At 43.2% G+C, this 19,057-nt stretch overlaps 1 protein-coding gene across 1 annotated transcript in view; it reads left to right on the forward strand.

Moving 5' to 3' along the window:
• Positions 1 to 5,442: 5,442 nt before the first annotated feature.
• The window catches only part of METAP1 (methionyl aminopeptidase 1), a 92,416-nt gene continuing 78,801 nt past the window's right edge, over positions 5,443 to 19,057 (forward strand). Inside the window, exon 1 of the mRNA XM_066385334.1 lies at positions 5,443 to 5,600. Within this exon, the coding sequence (XP_066241431.1) occupies positions 5,487 to 5,600 (114 nt within the window). The 5' untranslated portion in view covers positions 5,443 to 5,486. The remainder of the gene's footprint in view (positions 5,601 to 19,057) is intronic.

Raw genomic sequence — 19,057 nt, forward strand, 5'->3', positions numbered from 1 at the left:
GATGGGCAGAGCATCGCCCCCTGGTGGGCAGAGCACCGCCCCATGATGGGCGTGCCGGGTGGATCCCGGTCGGGCGCATGCGGGAGTCTGTCTGACTGTCTCTCCCTGTTTCCAGCTTCAGAAAAATGAAAAAAAAAAAAAAAAAAAAGAGCTTACTTTTGTCCCTCATTTATTTATGTATTTTTATTATAATGGGCTCATAAATTACTATATATTTCAATGGCTTATAATCTGATTTTTTTTCCTTTTTTTCTTTATTCATTTTTTAGAGAGGAGAGAGAGAGAAGGGGGGAGGAGCTGGAAGCATCAACTCCCATATGTGCCTTGACCAGGCAAGCCCAGGGTTTCGAACCGGCGACCTCAGCATTTCCAGGTCGACGCATTATCCACTGCGCCACCACAGGTCAGGCTAATCTGATATTTTTTATTCTGATGTGCAAATTGTCTCCTTTTTGGGCTAGTGGGAGTCCCTTCAAATTGGTGACTGTGTCCTTTTTTATGGTCTCCATCATTTTTGAGCTCTACTTAATGTTTTGGTACAGTGAGGTATCTTGTACTATCCCTTCTGTGGCCCTGGAATAAGCCAATTCTCTAGAAGCCCTCATTCCTTTTAGTGGAGTATGGTATTTAGAAACTAAGATCTGGAGATTAGGGGTGCTCAAAACCATTAGACCCTGTTAGTGGTCAGAGCATAGAGAGTGTGCGTGTGCATGCACTCGTGTACACACACACAATCATCTGTATTATCTATCTATCAAAACCTTGAGATCACATCAATGCTTCAGATTCTAGTACAACCCCACACGATCATTCTAGCCTCCATTCTTTTCATACTTATAACTCCCTTCTCAGAAAAACTTGGCTTTCATTATCTTTAATATAGTCACTTATTTTCTCATTTTCCCTTCATGTACCCAGGCCTTGATCTTTTAAACTGCTTCCTTAGATTTGGCTGTGGTGGTATTACTGATCCTCTTAAACCTGACTAATAACCGTGTTTACTTGACTAAAACTCTGTAGGCTCTGGCCTCTTTGTCCCTGGCCCCAGCTCTGTAGGCTCCACACTAGTGAAGGGTTTTAAGCAGGGGACAGCCATCAACAATTTCTCTCTTAGACAGAAAATCAGCATGATGTCAGGATAAAGTCAATGGATTAAAAGCAGTTAAGAGGCTACTGTAATAGTCCAAGCAAGGTTTAAGATGGCCTAAACTATAGATACAGCCATAAAAAAAGAGAGAACATACAAAACATATTTAGAAAATAAGATCTATAGGAATGAGTGATTAATTTGATGGGGGGGAAATAAGGAAGATGAAGGGGACTAGTTTTTAACAGGAGATAAGAGTAGACAGAGGGTGTCACTAAGATAGGAAATTGAGAAGGAGAAGCAGATTTAAAGGGGATGGCAAAAGTGAGTGAATATAATTGTTTCTTTTTGGTCATGTTAAATTTGAACAGTCCATGGACATTGGGAGTATAGTAGCTAGTTGGATAAATGGCTTTGGGCATGCATTTAGAAAATATCTCAAAAGTGCTTTTCCCTATGCAGAAGTCCTGGGAAACAACTGCCTTTAGGGCCAAAGGACTTTTTAGAAATGCCATATTCTTACCTGAGAGGTCCATTCTTCCTCCTGGAAGTGGGTTGGCTGCTTTTTCCACAGGAATGAAAACAGTGACTAGATGTCCAATGGGGACTTTGAGTTAAAATCTCAGAAAGAAGAATAAAACATGGACTATTTATAAAAATCTCTTGTTATGTCATTTTTTTAATGCTTAAACAAAAAAGATCTGGGTGATTACCTTAACAGAAAGATGGTCTCACTCGCCAGTTTCTTGTGAGGGTGAAGAACACCAAGGAAGAAGCTGATAGCAAGGCTAATTATAAGTATCACTAATTGGGCTCTTAAGCACTACATAGATTCTATCCAATTTAATTACAACAAAATGCTATGAAGTAGGTACTCTAATTTGTATTTTTCAGATACAGGGGTCTTTGGGTTAAGACAGTATTGACATACGATGTTTCGAGTTTCCGACACTCCCATAAAAACTAAAAAAAATCGCCATGTAAGTGTTTCGGCTTATGCCATTAGCGCCATAGTTACAGACTACATGAGTGAACTCATTTGGTTGTGTACAGCAGAATACGCAGTAACGTGGCGTAGGAGTGAGGGAGTTGGCGTCCCCCAGTACTCGTACCTACACCATTCTGCACTGTTAAAAGTGCAAGTGCTCTGTTTGTGTTGCTTTGTTTGGTGACTTTTTAGCCCTTATCATGGCTCCTAAATGAAAGTCAGTCTTCACATGGTAGTGCTTCGAAGAAGAGGGAAGCCATCATGATAGAAGTGAAATTAGACATTGTAAAGAGATCAGAAAAAGGAGCATCAGCGACGAACATCGGCCACGTGCTAGGCCTTAGCTGCTCTACGGTAGCAACAATGATCAAGGGTAAAGACCGTATCCTAGAGCATGTAGAGGGATCAGCCTTTATGAAATCGACTGTGATTACTAAACAGCGAGGTGGCATGATGACTGAGATGGAAAGAGTGCTGGCTTTGTGGCAGGAAGACCAGCAGCAGCGGCACATACCAGTTAGGATAGGTAAGTAAGTGACTTAGGCTAGGGTGTGTTTCGACTTACACCAAAATTTGGGTTACGTCACTGTGGTAGGAACTGAAGTGTTGTGACCCAAGGACCCCCGTATGTAAAATGAGGTTAAAATATTTGCCCATGGAAACATGACTAAAGGAAGGGGTTGAAGGCAGAGTGCTGCCTATTCTAATGCAACATCTGTGCTCTTACTTTTCCCACAGCACCTCTTTCCTAGACAGGGGAGGCAGCAGCCCCAGAGCAGACAGCCAGTAGGGGCCGGGGAGTCTCCGGTGTGTGTCCGTGTCCAAGATGAACCCTAAGGCTTAGGGTATTGGACTAGAATTTTCAGAAATTCTCGTTCCTCCACTTTATTAGCTTAATCCTAAACACAACCTATCAGAGGTCAACAAATTGGAATTTCTTCAGATTAGATGGACATGAATTGTAAGGGATCTAAATTTGCTATACAAGGAGATGTTGTAAGAACTGAAAAACCATAAGATATGATAGTTAGTCTCAAATACATAAAGAACTACCATATAGAAAAGGAATAGAATCTTTTTTTCTAAAGCTAAGAGTAATCCCCATGGACAGAGTGTCATATGAATATGTAAAATAAAAAATTTTATCAGTAACTACAAATAGTATGTAACCATTGAATATGTTCATGGACAAGGAGTAAAGGTTAACAAGGACAAATGAAACACTATTGCTATGGCTTTTTTTTAGTGTTTTTCTACAAAAAAGAAAGTTTTACAAATAAAAGCAAACATAAAAGAAGAAATACAAATACTTATGGTAAGAGAACAATGTTGTCTTGTAATTTAATAAAAAAAAGATTTTCATTTATCAAAATGACAAGTGTTAAAAATAGATAGTAACCAGCACTAGTAAGGTCTCAGGAAATAAGATTTCTAGTGCAGTTCTTACCAGAGTGTTAATATGTACACTTTCTGAAGAAAATGTTGACAAACTATATAGAAAACAATAAACAGTGACAACTCTTTGATGCAGCAATTCCACTTTCAAGACTAATTCTAGCCTGACCTGTGGTAGCGCAGTGGATAAAGCATCAACCTAGAATGCTGAAGTTGCTGGTTTGAAACCCTGGACTTGTCTGGTCAAGGCACATATGGGAGTTGATGCTTTCTACTCCTCATCCCTTCTCTCGCTCCTCTCTATAATAAATAAAGTCTCAAATTTTTTTTTTAATTATAAAAAAGAATATATTCTAAGTAAATAAGGATGTATGCAAAGTTCTGGTTAGGAGTATTCACTGAAGACTTGTTTGTAATATATAACAATTAAAAATAACCTAAATGTCTATTAATGAGTTTGGTTAAGTAAATTATCCATATAAGAAGAATGTTAAGCAGACAGAACAATCATGTGGTGAAAGTATATTTAATGACAAGAAGAGAAGTTCACAACATAATTGAAGAAAGCAGTTAACTAAATACTGTGTGGTATGGTCCTGTTTTCCTGTTTTTGTTAAAAAAATATTTTATATGTACATATATACACACATATTTGGTTGTTTACATCTTTTTGCTTACATGTATATAATTTAAAATTTTATTACATTATTTGTATTGCTTACATTGCAAAACAAAGTTTTAAAAATATGACTAATGTGAGCTTTTGCCTATTAAATAAGCACTTTTTAAAAACATGGATTTGATAACACAAATTTCACAGTACTTAGTTGATGACCAATAAATTTTAGTTCCTTTCTCTTCCCTAGTGACCAGAAGTACAGTATTCACAAGTCAGAATGGCAGATCTGGGATGCAGTTGAAGATTTAGGCAACAGGCCTGACCTGTGGTGGCGCAGTGGATAAAGCGTCGACCTGGAAATGCTGAGGTCGCTGGTTCAAAACCCTGGGCTTGCCTGGTCAAGGCACATATGGGAGTTGATGCTTCCAGCTCCTCCCCTGTCTCTCTCTCTCTCTGTCTCTCTCTCCCCCCCCCCCTCCTCTCTAAAATGAATAAATAAAAAATAAAAATAAAAAGATTTAGGCAACAGGTTTGCATTAGGTGACCTCTAAAACTCCTTGCAACTCTGATATTTTGTGATTAATACAATTCTCCCCTATTTACCTGGGATAATACAAAAATATTGTATATATAATATAACCAAAGTTTGTACTTAATATTTAGTAGCTGCTGTCTTACTGCACTGTATATTGTGAATGGAGGGAGGTGGTATGGAAAAAGTATTGGGCAAGGAGGGTCCTTGGAAATCCTGGTCCACCTCCAAATAGATAACTCTCTGGCTCCATTTTTTTCTTTTTTTTTTTTTTTTTTTGTGAATGAGCTATGGTCCTTTGGCCTCAGAGCAGAGTCTGTGAGAAACAGAACTTAAAAGAAGGAAATTACTTTCCTTTTCCAAGGAGCTGCCGGCTGGACTAACACAGAGTGGAGCGCCCTTTCCAACAGCCTGGGAGAATGGGGGACATTCAGGACACTGGGTTTCAGTCATTTAAGGGGTGACCGGGGATCTATGTAGGCAGAGATCGCGAAGCATGGTGGGGTCTCCCCTTACCGGCCTCACCTGGCCTTCACCGCCCGGCGCTGGGAGGTCGCGCTCCCAGAGGGCAGACGGCAGACGGCAGACGGCGCGGTGAGACATCGCGCCACGAACTTCCCGGCCGGGTCCCTGGCGTCCCCCAAGTGCACGCCGCGGCCGGGAGGCGGGGCGCCAGATGCGCGCGCGGGGCGTGGCCTGGGCCGGGCTGGCGCTCGTCTTCCTTCCGCGCCAAGGCCCGGCGGGCCGCGCTCCGCCCCTGGCCCGCCCCTCTCTCCTCCCGGCCCGCCCCTCCCTCCGCCCAGCCGTTCCTCCGGCCCCCCTCCTCCTCTTCCTCGGTGAGGCGCTCCTCCAGCAGTCAGGCAGCATGGCGGCCGTGGAGACGCGGGTGTGCGAGACGGACGGCTGCAGCAGCGAGGCCAAGCTCCAGTGTCCCACCTGCATCAAGCTGGGCATCCAGGGCTCGTACTTTTGCTCGCAGGTAGATGCCCGCTCCCCCGTGGCGCCGCCAGCGGCGGGCCCCCTCCCCTCCCCTTCTCCGCCAGCCCTCGCGGCCGGTTAGGACGCGCTCCTCCTCTTCCCCGGGCGGGCGGGCGGGCGCGCCTGCTGCGCTTCCTCCTTCCCCCAATAGCTGCGCCCGCGACCCTTCCCGGCGCCGGCGATCCTGGGCCCTGCGGGCCTGGGGGCGCCTGCGGGGGCGGGGGCGCGGGCGCGGTCTGTCGCGGCCATGTGGGGTGTAAGCGGAAGCGGACTTGCCCGGGGTTGCCGGCCGCCGTGCGGCGCCGCGTGCAGGGGTCGGTTCCCGCCGCGCCTGTTCTCTTGGGGCTGGGGGTCCCAGGGGTGCGGGCTCCCCTGGACAGGTTGGGGGAGCGCGGGGAACGGGGCGGCCCTCGCCGCGTGAGTCATCGCTGCCGCAGTTCCCAGTAGAGCTCATGTCTTGGGTCGCGGGGTATCCGGGGCCGGTAGTCACTATGGTCTCGGCGGGATTGGGGGTCTGAAGAGACCAGCTGGGCTTTGAGGAGTGGGTTGCCCGGGGACGGTGGGAGTCGCAGGGAGAAATGCTGGCTCCAGCCCCACCTCCGTCCTTATGTTTACCGCGCTTTGACACTTAGCAACTTTGAGGGTGAATATGGAGAGGGGTCTGAGCAATTCATTATTTTCCCTTGGCACTAATTTTGAAAACTATAAGTTAACGGTATGGGTCACCTTTTGCATTTACTGAATTTCCCACTGAGTGAAAAAGACAGTTCCATTAAGGGTTATGTTTAATGCTGTTGTGTATTTTAATAAGTTTTGTGCAGTGGAGCAAACCCAGCATAGAATGGGGTCCTGACTGTAACGTGTGCTTGTGTTTATGTTTACTGAAAAGTGATAGTGTCCTGGCTGCATTTCGACGCTCAGAATTTTGGCAGAGCGGCAGTGATGTGGCTTTTAGTTCACAGTCCAGGTTTATTGAGACACATGAATATTCAGGTATTAAATTGGTAGTGTCGTGGATGGAGAAGTGCATGAACATGGAGTCTGAAGGCCAGGTCAAGATCCTGCCCTTGCTGATTATTGTGCCACCTTGAGCTAGTCAAGTTAACTTTTCTGAGCTCCCATTCCAGCACTAGACAGAGGAGAAGATGAAATTTTACTTACATGTTTCACAAAGTTGTTCTGAGCCACATATTATCCAATGGATGTAAAATGCTGTGTAAAACCTAAGGCACTTTTTTTAAAGGCCACTATTATTGTATAACACTACCACATATAAAAATATCAATGATTAGAATGAAAACAAAATAGAACAATAAATATAAATAATATACATATTTTAAATATGTAAATATAAAGATAAACGTGTAAGTATGTGTGCAAAGTAAACATAAATAAAATCCTTAAATCAAACCACTTGTAGGTAAGCCATTGTAAGAGAGCCCTCCTATGTTATATAGGTCTCCTTTTTAGATAGGATACTATTCTTGACTTTGTTAGTATCATTTGGAAAAAGTTGCACATAGAGAAGTGTTGCTCATTCTAAAAATAGCAATGGAACTGCTCAACGTACTAAACCTGGTATGAGTCCTTTTGTTTCTTTAAAATAATTTTCAAATTCTAATTTATTGAGGCCTATGTGGGATCTGGACTTAACACAAAAAAACAGTTTTCTTTTGGAAATTGTGTACCCTCTGAATAGAATAATGTGGTTTACATTGTGTTTAAGATTAGGTGGGAATTGTAATGCTAAATGAATTAATATGTACAGACACTTATCTGTTGAGATTTAAAAGGATACTATGAAACCTTATTCATTAGGCATAGGTTGTATATTCTCTTAGGTGTGGTGTTATTCAGTAGAAAGAACATTGGCTCATTGGGGTTTGTGGACAAATTCCAACGCATTTATGAAAACGTGCAGGGTTTATTCAGTACTGTAGGATTGGAGTTATGTTGGATTCTGCAGGTAATTTTTCTGGTACTCTGCTATAACTAGTTGAATACATTCAGAGTTGCTCTCACATTGTCTCTCTTCATTCCTATTACTGCCTCCTAGAGTCAGTTTTTAAATAATTGACCAAATCATTTGTAGTGGTGTCTTAATGTATTTCCCCCACCCTCCACAAGAAAACAAACAAAAGCTTTATTTTTTAATTTTTTTTTATTTTTCCGAAGTTGGAAACGGGGAGGCAGTCAGACAGACTCCCGCATGCGCCCGACCGGGATCCACCCGGCATGCCCACCAGGGGGCGATGCTCTGCCCATCCGGGGCGTTGCTCTGCCACAATCTGAGCCATTCTAGCGCCTGAGGCAGAGGCCACGGAGCCATCCTCAGCGCCTGGGCCATACTTTGCTCCAATGGAGCCCTGGCTGCAGGAGGGGAAGAGAGAGACAGAGAGGAAGGAGAGGGGGAGGGGTGGAGAAGCTGATAGGTGCTTCTCCTGTGTGCCCTGGCCGGGAATCGAACCCGGGACTCCCGCACGCCAGGCTGACGCTCTACCACTGAGCCAACCGGCCGGGGCAAACAAAAGCTTTTTTTTTTTTAAACTGGGAACGGGGAGAGACAGTCAGACTCCCGCATGCGCCCGACCGGGATCCACCCGGGATCCACCCGGCACGCCCACCAGGGGCAAGCTCTGCCCACCAGGGGGTGATGCTCTGCCCCTCCGGGGCGTCGCTCTGCCGTGACCAGAGCCACTCTAGCGCCTGGGGCAGAGGCCAAGGAGCCATCCCCAGCGCCCGGGCCATCAAAAGCTTTTTTACAGAAGTTATTTTCCGCTAGCATAGCAGCACACTCTGCTTATCCTCCACCCATAGCAAATAGAGTTACCATTGCTTGCAGGATGCTTACCCCATAATCAGGGCACCTCTTTTGAGTCCAGCTTCATTCTCTTGCTCTATTTCCTTCACCCAAAATGTCACAAGTAACCTCTGCTTTTGTTACACTTTTTAAAAATGGGGCCATTTTACCTCAGTTTTGGTGAAAACTGTACTAAGTATACGTAAAACACCTAGCACATCAGTAAATTTAATCAGTGTTAGCTCTTTTTATTGTTATACTGTTTTATGCTTAAGAAGGTAGAAATATTTTTATCCAAGATGCTTAATTTTAAGAAACATTTGGTCCTGGCCCTGGCCGGTTGGCTCAGCGGTAGAGCGTCGGCCTGGCGTGCGGGGGACCCAGGTTCGATTCCCGGCCAGGGCACATAGGAGAAGCACCCATTTGCTTCTCCACCCCCACCCCCTCCTTCCTCTCTGTCTCTCTCTTCCCCTCCCGCAGCCAAGGTTCCATTGGAGCAAGGATGTCCCGGGCGCTGGGGATGGCTCCTTGGCCTCTGCCCCAGGCGCTGGAGTGGCTCTGGTCGCGGCAGAGCGACGCCCCGGAGGGGCAGAGCATCGCCCCCTGGTGGGCAGAGCGTGCCGTGTGGATCCCGGTCGGGTGCATGCGGGAGTCTGTCTGACTGTCTCTCCCCGTTTCCAGCTTTAGAAAAAAAAAAAAAAAAAGAAACATTTGGTCCTTTAAATGAGTAAAACCAATTTTAACTTGAAAATTCAGCTTTTCAGGAGTTGAGTTCCTGATGTTTATTTTTTTTTTTTTACAGAGACAGAGAGAGTCAGAGAGAGAGATAGACAGGGACAGACAGACAGGAACGGAGAGATGAGAAGCATCAATCATCAGTTTTTCGTTGCGACACCTTAGTTGTTCATTGATTGCTTTCTCATATGTGCCTTGACCGTGGGCCTTCAGCAGACCGAGTAACCCCTTGCTTGAGCCAGCGACCTTGGGCTCAAGCTGGTGAGCTTTTGCTCAAACCAGATGAGCCCTCACTCAAGCTGGTGACCTTGGGGTCTCGAACCTGGGTCCTCTGCATCCCAGTCCAACGTTCTATCCACTGCGCCACTGCCCGGTCAGGCCTGATGTTTATTTTTTTATGGAAATGTTTATTATTTAATAGTAGTTTACTAGTTTTAATAGTAGTTTTGGAAACTACTGTTAAATTCCTAATAGGGGTTTTTGTTTGTTTTTTTGACAGAGACAGAGAGGGACAGACAGGGAGAGAGATGAGAAGCATCAGTTCTTCATTGTGGCACCTTAGTTTTTCATTGATTGCTTTCTCATATGTGCTTTGATGGTGGGGGAGGGCTACAGCAGAGCAGGTGATCCCTTGTTCAAGCCAGCAACCTTGGGCTTCAAGCCAGTGATCTTTTGGCCTCAAGCCAGCAACCTTGGGGTCATGTCTGAGATCCCACACTCAAGCCAGCAAACCTGCACTCAAGCTGGTGAGCCTGCGCTCAGGTGGGTGACCTTGGGGTTTCTAACCTAGGTCTTCTGTGTCCCAGTCCTGCTCTCTGTCCATTACACCACCACCTGGTCAGGCCTAGTAGGAGTTTATAACAATTTTTTGAGTGTGGAGGCTTTGCTTTAGTCATTTTTGTATTTCTCTAGGTGCCTTGCACACAGTTGGCAAGGCACTAGTTCATTAAATGAAAGAAAAGAGGTCGATGGGGCTGTGAAGAAGAGCAAGAGAGCATTCAAGCCTTTAGGGCAGATGCTGTTCCGTCTTTAGTTAAAGGATCAGCTGAGAAGGACCTGAGTTATAAGGCTTAAGAACATAAAAAGTAGTATAGTATATAAAAAAAGTAGGAGACTAGGTTTGGAGTCTGACCTGGGCTTAAATTTTTCCTTCCATGTCCATTGGTAATTTCTGTCCTAATTTTGTGAGAGAGGGCTAGTGGTGCACCCTTTTCATGGAGTTGAGAGGAAGGTGAGTAAGAGAGCTTGCAAAGTCCCTAGCACAGTGTTCACTAAATGGTTTTTTAATACATATAGCCTCATGTCTAATACTATTAGAATCAGTTATAAGGAAGGTTTAAAAGTGTTTAAGGAGTTATTTGTTTATAAACATTTTGAACAAATTCTTACAGTCGGCTCTTTCAAAGAAGCAGTGGCAAGGTAAGGTGATTAATTTGGTTGTTCAGGAAGAAAGTGAGTGGCTGGGTGGGCATCTGTAGGAGGAATTGCCTTCTATACTCAGCATCTTTGAAATGTAACCCCGTTCTCTGAAACTCTTGTTAGTTTGTTTTTTAGTATCAAAGTTCCTGACAATGTGGAATGGTTTGGAACTCATCTTCATCATTGATGGAGATATTAACCATATTATGCTTTTTTTATTATGGGGTTTTCTTTAAATTTCTCACGTTGCTGACCACCCCTAGATATTGCTTATAAGGTAAATGATTAGGTACAACTGTTGTAGTTTCTTGTAAACACAATGTAGAATGAAGGTATAGAGAAGTTGTGACTTTTTTTTGAGAGAGCGAGCGAGAGAAAGGGAGAAAAGGGGAGGAGACAGATGAGAAGCATCAATTTGTAGTTGCTTCAACTTTAGTTTATTGATTACTTATATGTGCCTTGACTGGGGTGCTCAAGCCAGGGACCCCCGCTCGAGCCCACGAGCCCTTGCTCTAGCTGGTGACCTTGGGGTTTTGAATCGGTGCCTTTGGCCTCCTGGGTGATGCTCTGTCCATTGCACCACCTCTGGTCAGGCTGAGAGGTTATGATTATTAAAAATAACTTTACTAATATTTTATTATAGAAAAATTAGAAAGTAAAGGTGAAAAGTTACCCAGTGATATATAATAATTTCTGTGACGTTTTGATGCATATTTTTACAAACATTTCTTTATATATATATATATATATATATAAATTTTTTTAAAGGCCCAGAATATGACTGATTTTATTTTATTTATTTTTATTTTTTTTTTTGTGACAGAGAGTCAGAGAGAGGGATAGATAGGGACAGACAGACAGGAACGGAGAGAGATGAGAAGCATCAATCATCAGTTTTTTGTTGCGACACCTTAGTTGTTCATTGATTGCTTTGTCATATGTGCCTTGACCGCGGGCCTTCAGCAGACCAAGTAACCCCTTGCTTGAGCCAGCGACCTTGGATCCAAGCTGGTGAGCTTTGCTTAAACCAGATGAGCCCGTGCTCAAGCTGGTGACCTTGGGGTCTCAAACTTGGGTCCTCTGCATCCCAGTCCAATGCTCTATCCACTGCGCCACTGCCAGGTCAGGCAACATTTATATATTTTATATACTTTAAGGCACATATCCTCGTGTATATTTTTACAAAAATGGGAACATAATGTATATAATCTTAGAGAATTTGGCCACATGTCTTTTTTTATTTTTAAGATTTTATTTATTCATTTTTAGAGAGAAGTGAGAGAGAGAGAAAGGGTTTGGGGGAGGAGCAGGAAGCATCACATGGTAGTTGCTTCTGGTATGTGCCTAGACCAGGCAAGCCCAGGGTTTTGAACCGACGACCTCAGCATTCCAGATCGACTCTTTATCCACTGCACCGCCACAGGTCAGGCCTGTCGTACCCAGTATATTGAGAATGTCTGTCATAGCTACATTTACATTATCCTTTGTAATTGCTGAATAGTATACTATGTTATACATGTACTGTCCTTATATAATCACCTATGGTTGAATTTATTTTCTTTTCAGTGTTTTAGCTGCTTTTTAACTGCTCTTCAATAGATTTTCATGTAAAATTTAAATCATTGTGATTTGCTCAGGGAGAAAATAATGGTAGGATTTGTACATGAACTCAGTTGAACCATCTCAAGCTGCTAGTAGTTCTCACAGTGTAGTCAATGGATCTTTGTTGGTTTGAGGACCTTCTGGGAGTCAATATAGATCTCCTTTTATTGACATACTTATAAATTCTTATATTGAAGTTTTGGAATGAACAATACTTATATTCCCCTGGAACTTAAAAAAAGCAGGAAGCTATTGGAAGTAGGTATGATCTTATGTGGTTGATATATACTGCTAACAAAATTTAGGGAATATTTTATTGCTTCATATTTATTTTGAAATATTCCCTAATTTTTGTGAGCAGTGTAGTTTGTAGATAGAAGTTTTTAGTCTTTTCTTGGGGGGGGGGGTGAGTGTCTTTCAGGTTTGGCATACTGGCAGAATTTTTAGTTTGGTCTTAGTAAATTTGGTGGCGGTGACAGACACACGTAGATGTTACGAGGGAGAATCAGTAACCTGGTAACTCCTGTAATAATGAGGAATTGTCTTTGGTATTAATAGCAAACCTATTTAATAGCTGTATATTAACAGGAATGCTATACACAACCGCCATTGGTATTCTTTCCATATTAAAGTTTTGATGTAATGAAATAGAGATATAATTATTACCATTTTTCCAGACCTCACAGTTTTAACATGAAGCATTTACTTATTCATGTATGGGCAAGTAGTACTCCCAGCTCAACAATTATAAGTCTTTATTTTAATTACTTTGATTGGTATCAGTCTGGTGTCTGGCTTTGAGTGAAAAACAATTCAGCATACCCTGCAAAGGAGGCCTCCCTTATTGTACAATACATTGTTTGGTAGCTGTAGTTGAACCCAGGAGAAAGACCTTGGGAAACTTTCCCCAAATTATACATTGCAAGTAAGTTCTCTCCTCACCTTACTGTTACAGTAGCTAAGTGTGGAAACAACCTGATTGTCTATGGATGGATGAATGGATAAATAAAATGTGTTACAAACATACAATGGAGTACTATTCAGTCTTATAAACGAAGGAAACTCTGCAGTTGCCACAACATTGATGAAATGAGGAAATTAGGCTAAGTGAAATAAACTAGTCACGAAAAACAAGTACTAAATGACTCCACTTACACGAGGTATCTAAAATAGTCAAATTTACAGAATCATGGAGGGGAATAGATGTTGCCAGGGCCTGAGTGAGGGGAACTGGGGAGTTACTGATCAACAGCATGAAGTTTCAGTCACACAAGGTGAATAAACCCCAGATGCCTACTATTCAACATTGTACCAACAGCAATGAAAATTGTATTGACACATTTGCTAAGAAGTTAGACCTGTGTTAAAGTGTTGTTATTTTTTTTTAAAAAGTTCCCTTTTTGTCTCCAGTAACTTACTGTTTTATTGCCGAGTTCAGTAGGGACTTCTTCCTGATACACCAGACCTGTGCCATGTCTTTGGAAAGCATTCCCAAAACCCTGTGCGCTGGGGTCTGTTAATGGCATTTATGTCTCTAAAGATTGGGTAAAGTATCATATAAATGATAAATGAAATTGTGACTTTAGCAATTTTTTTATCATCATAAAGTGGAGACAAAAGAGACTTCTCTATATTGTGTATACCCATTACCTAATTAGCATTTGCTCTATTTGCTTTATTTATGTGTACTTGTGTGTATTGCATTTATATCTTTATTGAAACATTGGAGAGTAAGTCATAGACAACATGATAACCACACCTATGAAATATTCAGCGTGTACTTTCTAATGAAAAGTCACTCTTCTTAACTACAATATCATGATTAAATTTAAGAAAATTAATCTTGCCTTGCCTGTGGTGGCACAGTGGATAAAGCGTTGACCTGGAATGCTGAGTTTGCTGGTGTGAAACCCTGGGCTTGCCTGGTCAAGGCACATATAGGAGTTGATGCTTCTTGCTCCTTCTTACCTTCTCTCTCTCTCTCTCCCCTCCTCCTTCTTTAAAATGAATTTTTAACAAATCTTAAAAAAAATAAGAAAATTAATCTTAAATTAGTCCTATTCAACTTTCTCACGTATCCACCAAGCATCTTTAATAGTTGTATTTTGGTTTTTGTTATTTTTTGAATCAAGATCTTATCAAAGCTCACAAATAGCATGTGATTATCATATCTTAGTCTCTTTTTAAAAAAAATTATTTTATTTATTGTTTTTTTTTTCTTACAGAGACAGAGAGAGAGAGATAGGGATAGTCAGGGACAGACAGACAGGAACGGAGAGATGAGAAGCATCAATTATCAGTTTTTTTGTTGTGACACCTTAGTTGTTTATTGATTGCTTTCTCATATGTGCCTTGACCTCGGGCCTTCAGCAGACCAAGTAACCCCTTGTTCAAGCCAGCTACCTTGGGTCCAAGCTGGAGAGCTTTGCTCAAACCAGATGAGCCTATGCTCAAGCTGGCGACCTGGGGGTCTCGAACCATTGTAAATATATATTTTTCACTTTGCAATTAACATGTAATCTGTGGGATGATACTTTGGCATTATGAGAACTCATATTTCCCCAACAATGTTCCTCCTAGTGGTTTTAGCATTCATGATGATCCTTGCCTGATAATTATTTCAGTTTGGGTTACAAGAGGTGATTCCCGCCCTTCCCAACTCCCATTGTTATTATTATTATTATTATTTTATTTACAGAGACAGAGTCAGAAAGAGGGATAGATAGGGACAGACAGACAGGAACGGAGAGAGATGAGAAGCATCAATCATCAGTTTTTTGTGACATCTCAGTTGTTCCTTGATTGCTTTCTCATATGTGCCTTGACCGTGGGCCTTCAACAGACCGATTAACCCCTTGCTTGAGCCAGCGACCTTGGGTCCAAGCTGGTGAAATTTTGCTCAAACCAGATGCGCCCACGCTCAAGCTGGCGACTTCAGGGTCTCGAACCTGGGTCTTCCACATCCCAGTCCAACACTCTATCCACTGTGCCACCGCCTAGTCAGGCCCATTGTTATTTAATAGCTGATTATTTTTTACCTGTAAGGAAGAGTTTTTCTTTTCTTTTCTTTTTTTTAATGCAGCTTTTTTTTTTAAATTTTATTTATTTATTCATTTTTAGAGAGGAGAGGCAGAGGGAGAGAGAGAGACAGAGAGGTAGCGAGAGGAGGGAGAGACAGAGAGAAGGGGGGAGGAGCTGGAAGCATCAACTCCCATATGTGCCTTGACCAGGCAAGCCCAGGGTTTCAAACCGGCGACCTCAGCATTTCCAGGTCGACGCTTTATCCACTGCGCCACCACAGGTCAGGCCAAGGAAGAGTTTTTCCTCATCAACTGGTGAATAAACTATGTTTCATCTAAAAATGGCAGTATAATAGTATTTCTACTGAAAAGACATGTAATGGTAATATATTGGTCACTTCCAGTGGTCACAAATGTTTATTGTTGTAGTCTCATTTTTTAAAAAAAAATTGATTTTAGAGAGAGAGACGAGAATGGAAACATCAAGTAGTAGTTGCTTCACTTTAGTTGTTCGTTGATTGCTTCTCATATGTGCCTTGACAGGGTGCTGAGCCCATGGCCCCTTGCTCAAGCCAGCGACCTTGGGCTTCAAGCTGGTGACCTTTGGGCTTAATCAAGAAAGCTTTGGATAATGTCAGTGATTCCATGCTCAAACTGGCAAGCCGGCTAAAGCTGAGGACCTTGGGGTTTGAATCTGGGGACCTCAAGCTTTCCGGGTTGAGGCCCTATCCATTGAGCCAAGCCACCACTGGTCAGGCTGTTGTTTTCTCATTTTTCAATTTAGGGACCTGTTAGTCAAATAAGTTTGTAAAAATGATATATATGTTTGCTCTTATAGTTTGCATTGGGTGTGGGAGACAGGCTGTAAGCTGGCAAGGTTCTTATAGCCTAAGGCTAAGCCTTTCTCACCCTTTTAATACTAAGATCTTTTCAAAACTAAGCTTTTCCCCACACCCCTGATGTGAGGTGGTACACTGTTATGAGGAATCCCATTTATGCCTCAGATAAGTGGTTTTGTATCAGACTTTATTTGTATATTGGCTTAAAGCAGTGGTTCCCAAACTTTTTGAAGTCAGAGTGCATTTAAAATCCTACAAATAGCCTAACCTGTGGTGGCGCAGTGGAGAAAGCGTCGACCTGGAAATGCTGAGGTCGCCGGTTCGAAACCCTGGGCTTGCCTGGTCAAAGCACATATGGGAGTTGATGCTTCCAGCTCCTCCCCCTGTCTCTCTCTCCTCTCTCTCTCTCTCTCTCTCTCTGGCTTTCTGTCTCTCTCTCTCCCTCTCTCTCTCCTCTCTAAAAATGAATAAATAAAATAAAAATTTAAACTCCTACAAATAGCCCTGGCCGGTTGGCTCAGTGGTAGAGCGTCGGCCTGGCGTGCAGGAGTCCTGGGTTTGATTCCCGGCCAAGGCACACAGGAGAAGCACCCATCTGCTTCTCCACTCCTTCCCCTCTCCTTCCTCTCTGTCTCTCTCTTCCCCTCCTGCAGCCAAGACTCCATTGGAGCAAAGTTGGCCCAGGCACTGAAGATGGCTCTGTGGCCTCTGCCTCAGGTGCTAGAATGGCTCTGATTGCGGCAGAACAACGCCCAGATGGGCAGAGCATCGCCCGCTGGTGGGCATGCCAGGTGGATCCCTGTCGGGCACATGCGGGAGTCTGTCTGACTGCCTCCCCGTTTCCAACTTCAGAAAAATACCAAAAAAAAAAAATCCTACAAATAATTGTAGGCGTACTATATACAAATTTCTGAGAAATGTTATAATAAGTCAAATATTAAAGAAAAAAAATAAAGTCCAAGTGTGCTTTTATGGTAATTAAACGAAATAAATACCACAAAAGTAAATTTATTCCGACATTAAAAAACATTTGTATGTTACATTTTTTGAGTTACGCTTTTTAGAATTCGTAAAAAAGAGGGGCTAAAAAATAAAAAATGACAAAAAATTTATCTTTTTATAGATATAGGTACATTCTCAGTAAGATTTAGTCAATTCGGCAGGTCCCCGTCAAATGTGTGTATGAGAAAATGGGCCTGATGTGTCCTAATGATTTCTTCAATGTTTGGGCATATATTTGAAAGGCAAACTCTCATTTCCTCATCAATACATGTAAAGCCAGTAGCCACGGCCACTATCAGAGCCGCCTGGCCCATGCAGGTTCACATTGGATTCGGACAGATGGTAATGAAACAACGGAGCCAAGAACTGTGGGCCATTACATTTAATCTTAGCTTATACCTGGTGGGCAAGTAAAAACACACACTGGGCTCCAAAACCCACTCATTCAGTGCTCACAAAGCTACTGACTTATCTGACTTTACTAGAATCAAAGGTTTCTAGCTCACCAGACTTATTCACCTCTGTTCCCCATCTCTTTCCTTCTCCCTGCACAAACTCTGCACAAACTGCCTTCTCACTCAACATTGCCATCTTGGCTGCTTCTCCTGGCCTCCTCCACGTGGGCTTTCTCTGCTGTATTCTCTAATGTTAATCTCAGGAACCAAGAGAGCAAGCTCCTGGTCTGCCCCCATTTTATAGTGTAGAAATAAAAACCTTTAATCCAATATACAAAATAGGGAAGTCTCTAATACAAAGTCACTTATCTGAGGCATGATGAGATTGCACCACCCCACATCAAAAAGGATGGGAAAGGCTTAGTCCTAAAACCAAGTCCCAGGCTACAAGGATCCTGCCTGCCCACAGCCCGCCCCCAACACATATTAATATCACCTGGGCAATGGGCTTTCATGTGGGCAGCGCCATCTTTAACAAAGTGAGCATAATATATTTTATCTGCCCAACAATACCTTGAATAATTCCTCTCTTTTACTCTTAATTGTGTTGACTGCATAAAACCCCTACCATACATATCTTAACTTTACACCAAACAAAGGATAGAAGAAACTTGCCTCCAGTCTTTCCAGGGAACATGGAGAGTACAACCCACAGCACCACAGCTTAACAGCCTTTTGTGACCTAAACAGGCAAGTGAGGTTGGGGGTTGGGCAGACTGTCAGTTTATAGCCAATTCCCCACACCTCTGTCCCCCCAAAATCTAAACTCCAAAAATCCTGTTGATTTTTTGGTCCCCAACAGGCACATATTTCTCTGGATTACCATGGGGCACATCTGGAAATCTTGTAGGGTGCACCCTTTGAGAACCACTGGCTTCCTGGCGTGCAGGAGTCCTGGGTTCAATTCCCGGCCAGGGCACACAGGAGAAGCACCCATCTGCTTCTCCACCCCTCCCCCTCTCCTTCCTCTCTGTTTCTCTCTTCCCCTCCCACAGCCAAGGCTCCATTGGAGCAAAGTTGGCCTGAGCACTGAGGATGGCTCTGTGGCCTCTGCCTCAGGCACTAGAATGGCTCTGGTTGCAACAGAGCAACTCCCTGGATGGGCAGAACATCGCCCCCTGGTGGGCGTGCTGGGTGGATCCCGGTCGGGCGCATGCGGGAGTCTGTCTGACTGCCTCCCCATTTTCCAACTTCAGAAAAATACAAAAAAAAAAAAAAAAAAAAAAAAAAAAAAAAAAGGAACCACTGGCTTAAAGGCTTTAATTTCTACTTTATAAAATAAGGCAGACCGGGGGCTTTCTCTCTCAGATCCTGCCATCAGCATTGCTGAGGAGAGGCAGCCAAGATGGTGGAGTGCTGAAGGAGAAGCCAGTTTGTGTAGAGAGAAGGAGATGGGGAACAGAGGTGAATAAGGCTGGTGAGCTAGAAGCCTTTGATTCTAGGAAACTTGGATAAGTCAGTGGCTTTGGGAGCCCTGAATGGAAAGGGAAGTGTTTTCCCATTGTGTGTATTTCTTGCCCTCCAGGTGCAAGCTAGGATTAACACTAATAGCCCACCAGTTCTTAGCTCTGTTGTTTCATTACCGT

This window comes from Saccopteryx leptura, chromosome 5 (assembly GCF_036850995.1).
Source record: "Saccopteryx leptura isolate mSacLep1 chromosome 5, mSacLep1_pri_phased_curated, whole genome shotgun sequence".
In the NCBI taxonomy this organism is placed as follows: domain Eukaryota; kingdom Metazoa; phylum Chordata; class Mammalia; order Chiroptera; family Emballonuridae; genus Saccopteryx; species Saccopteryx leptura.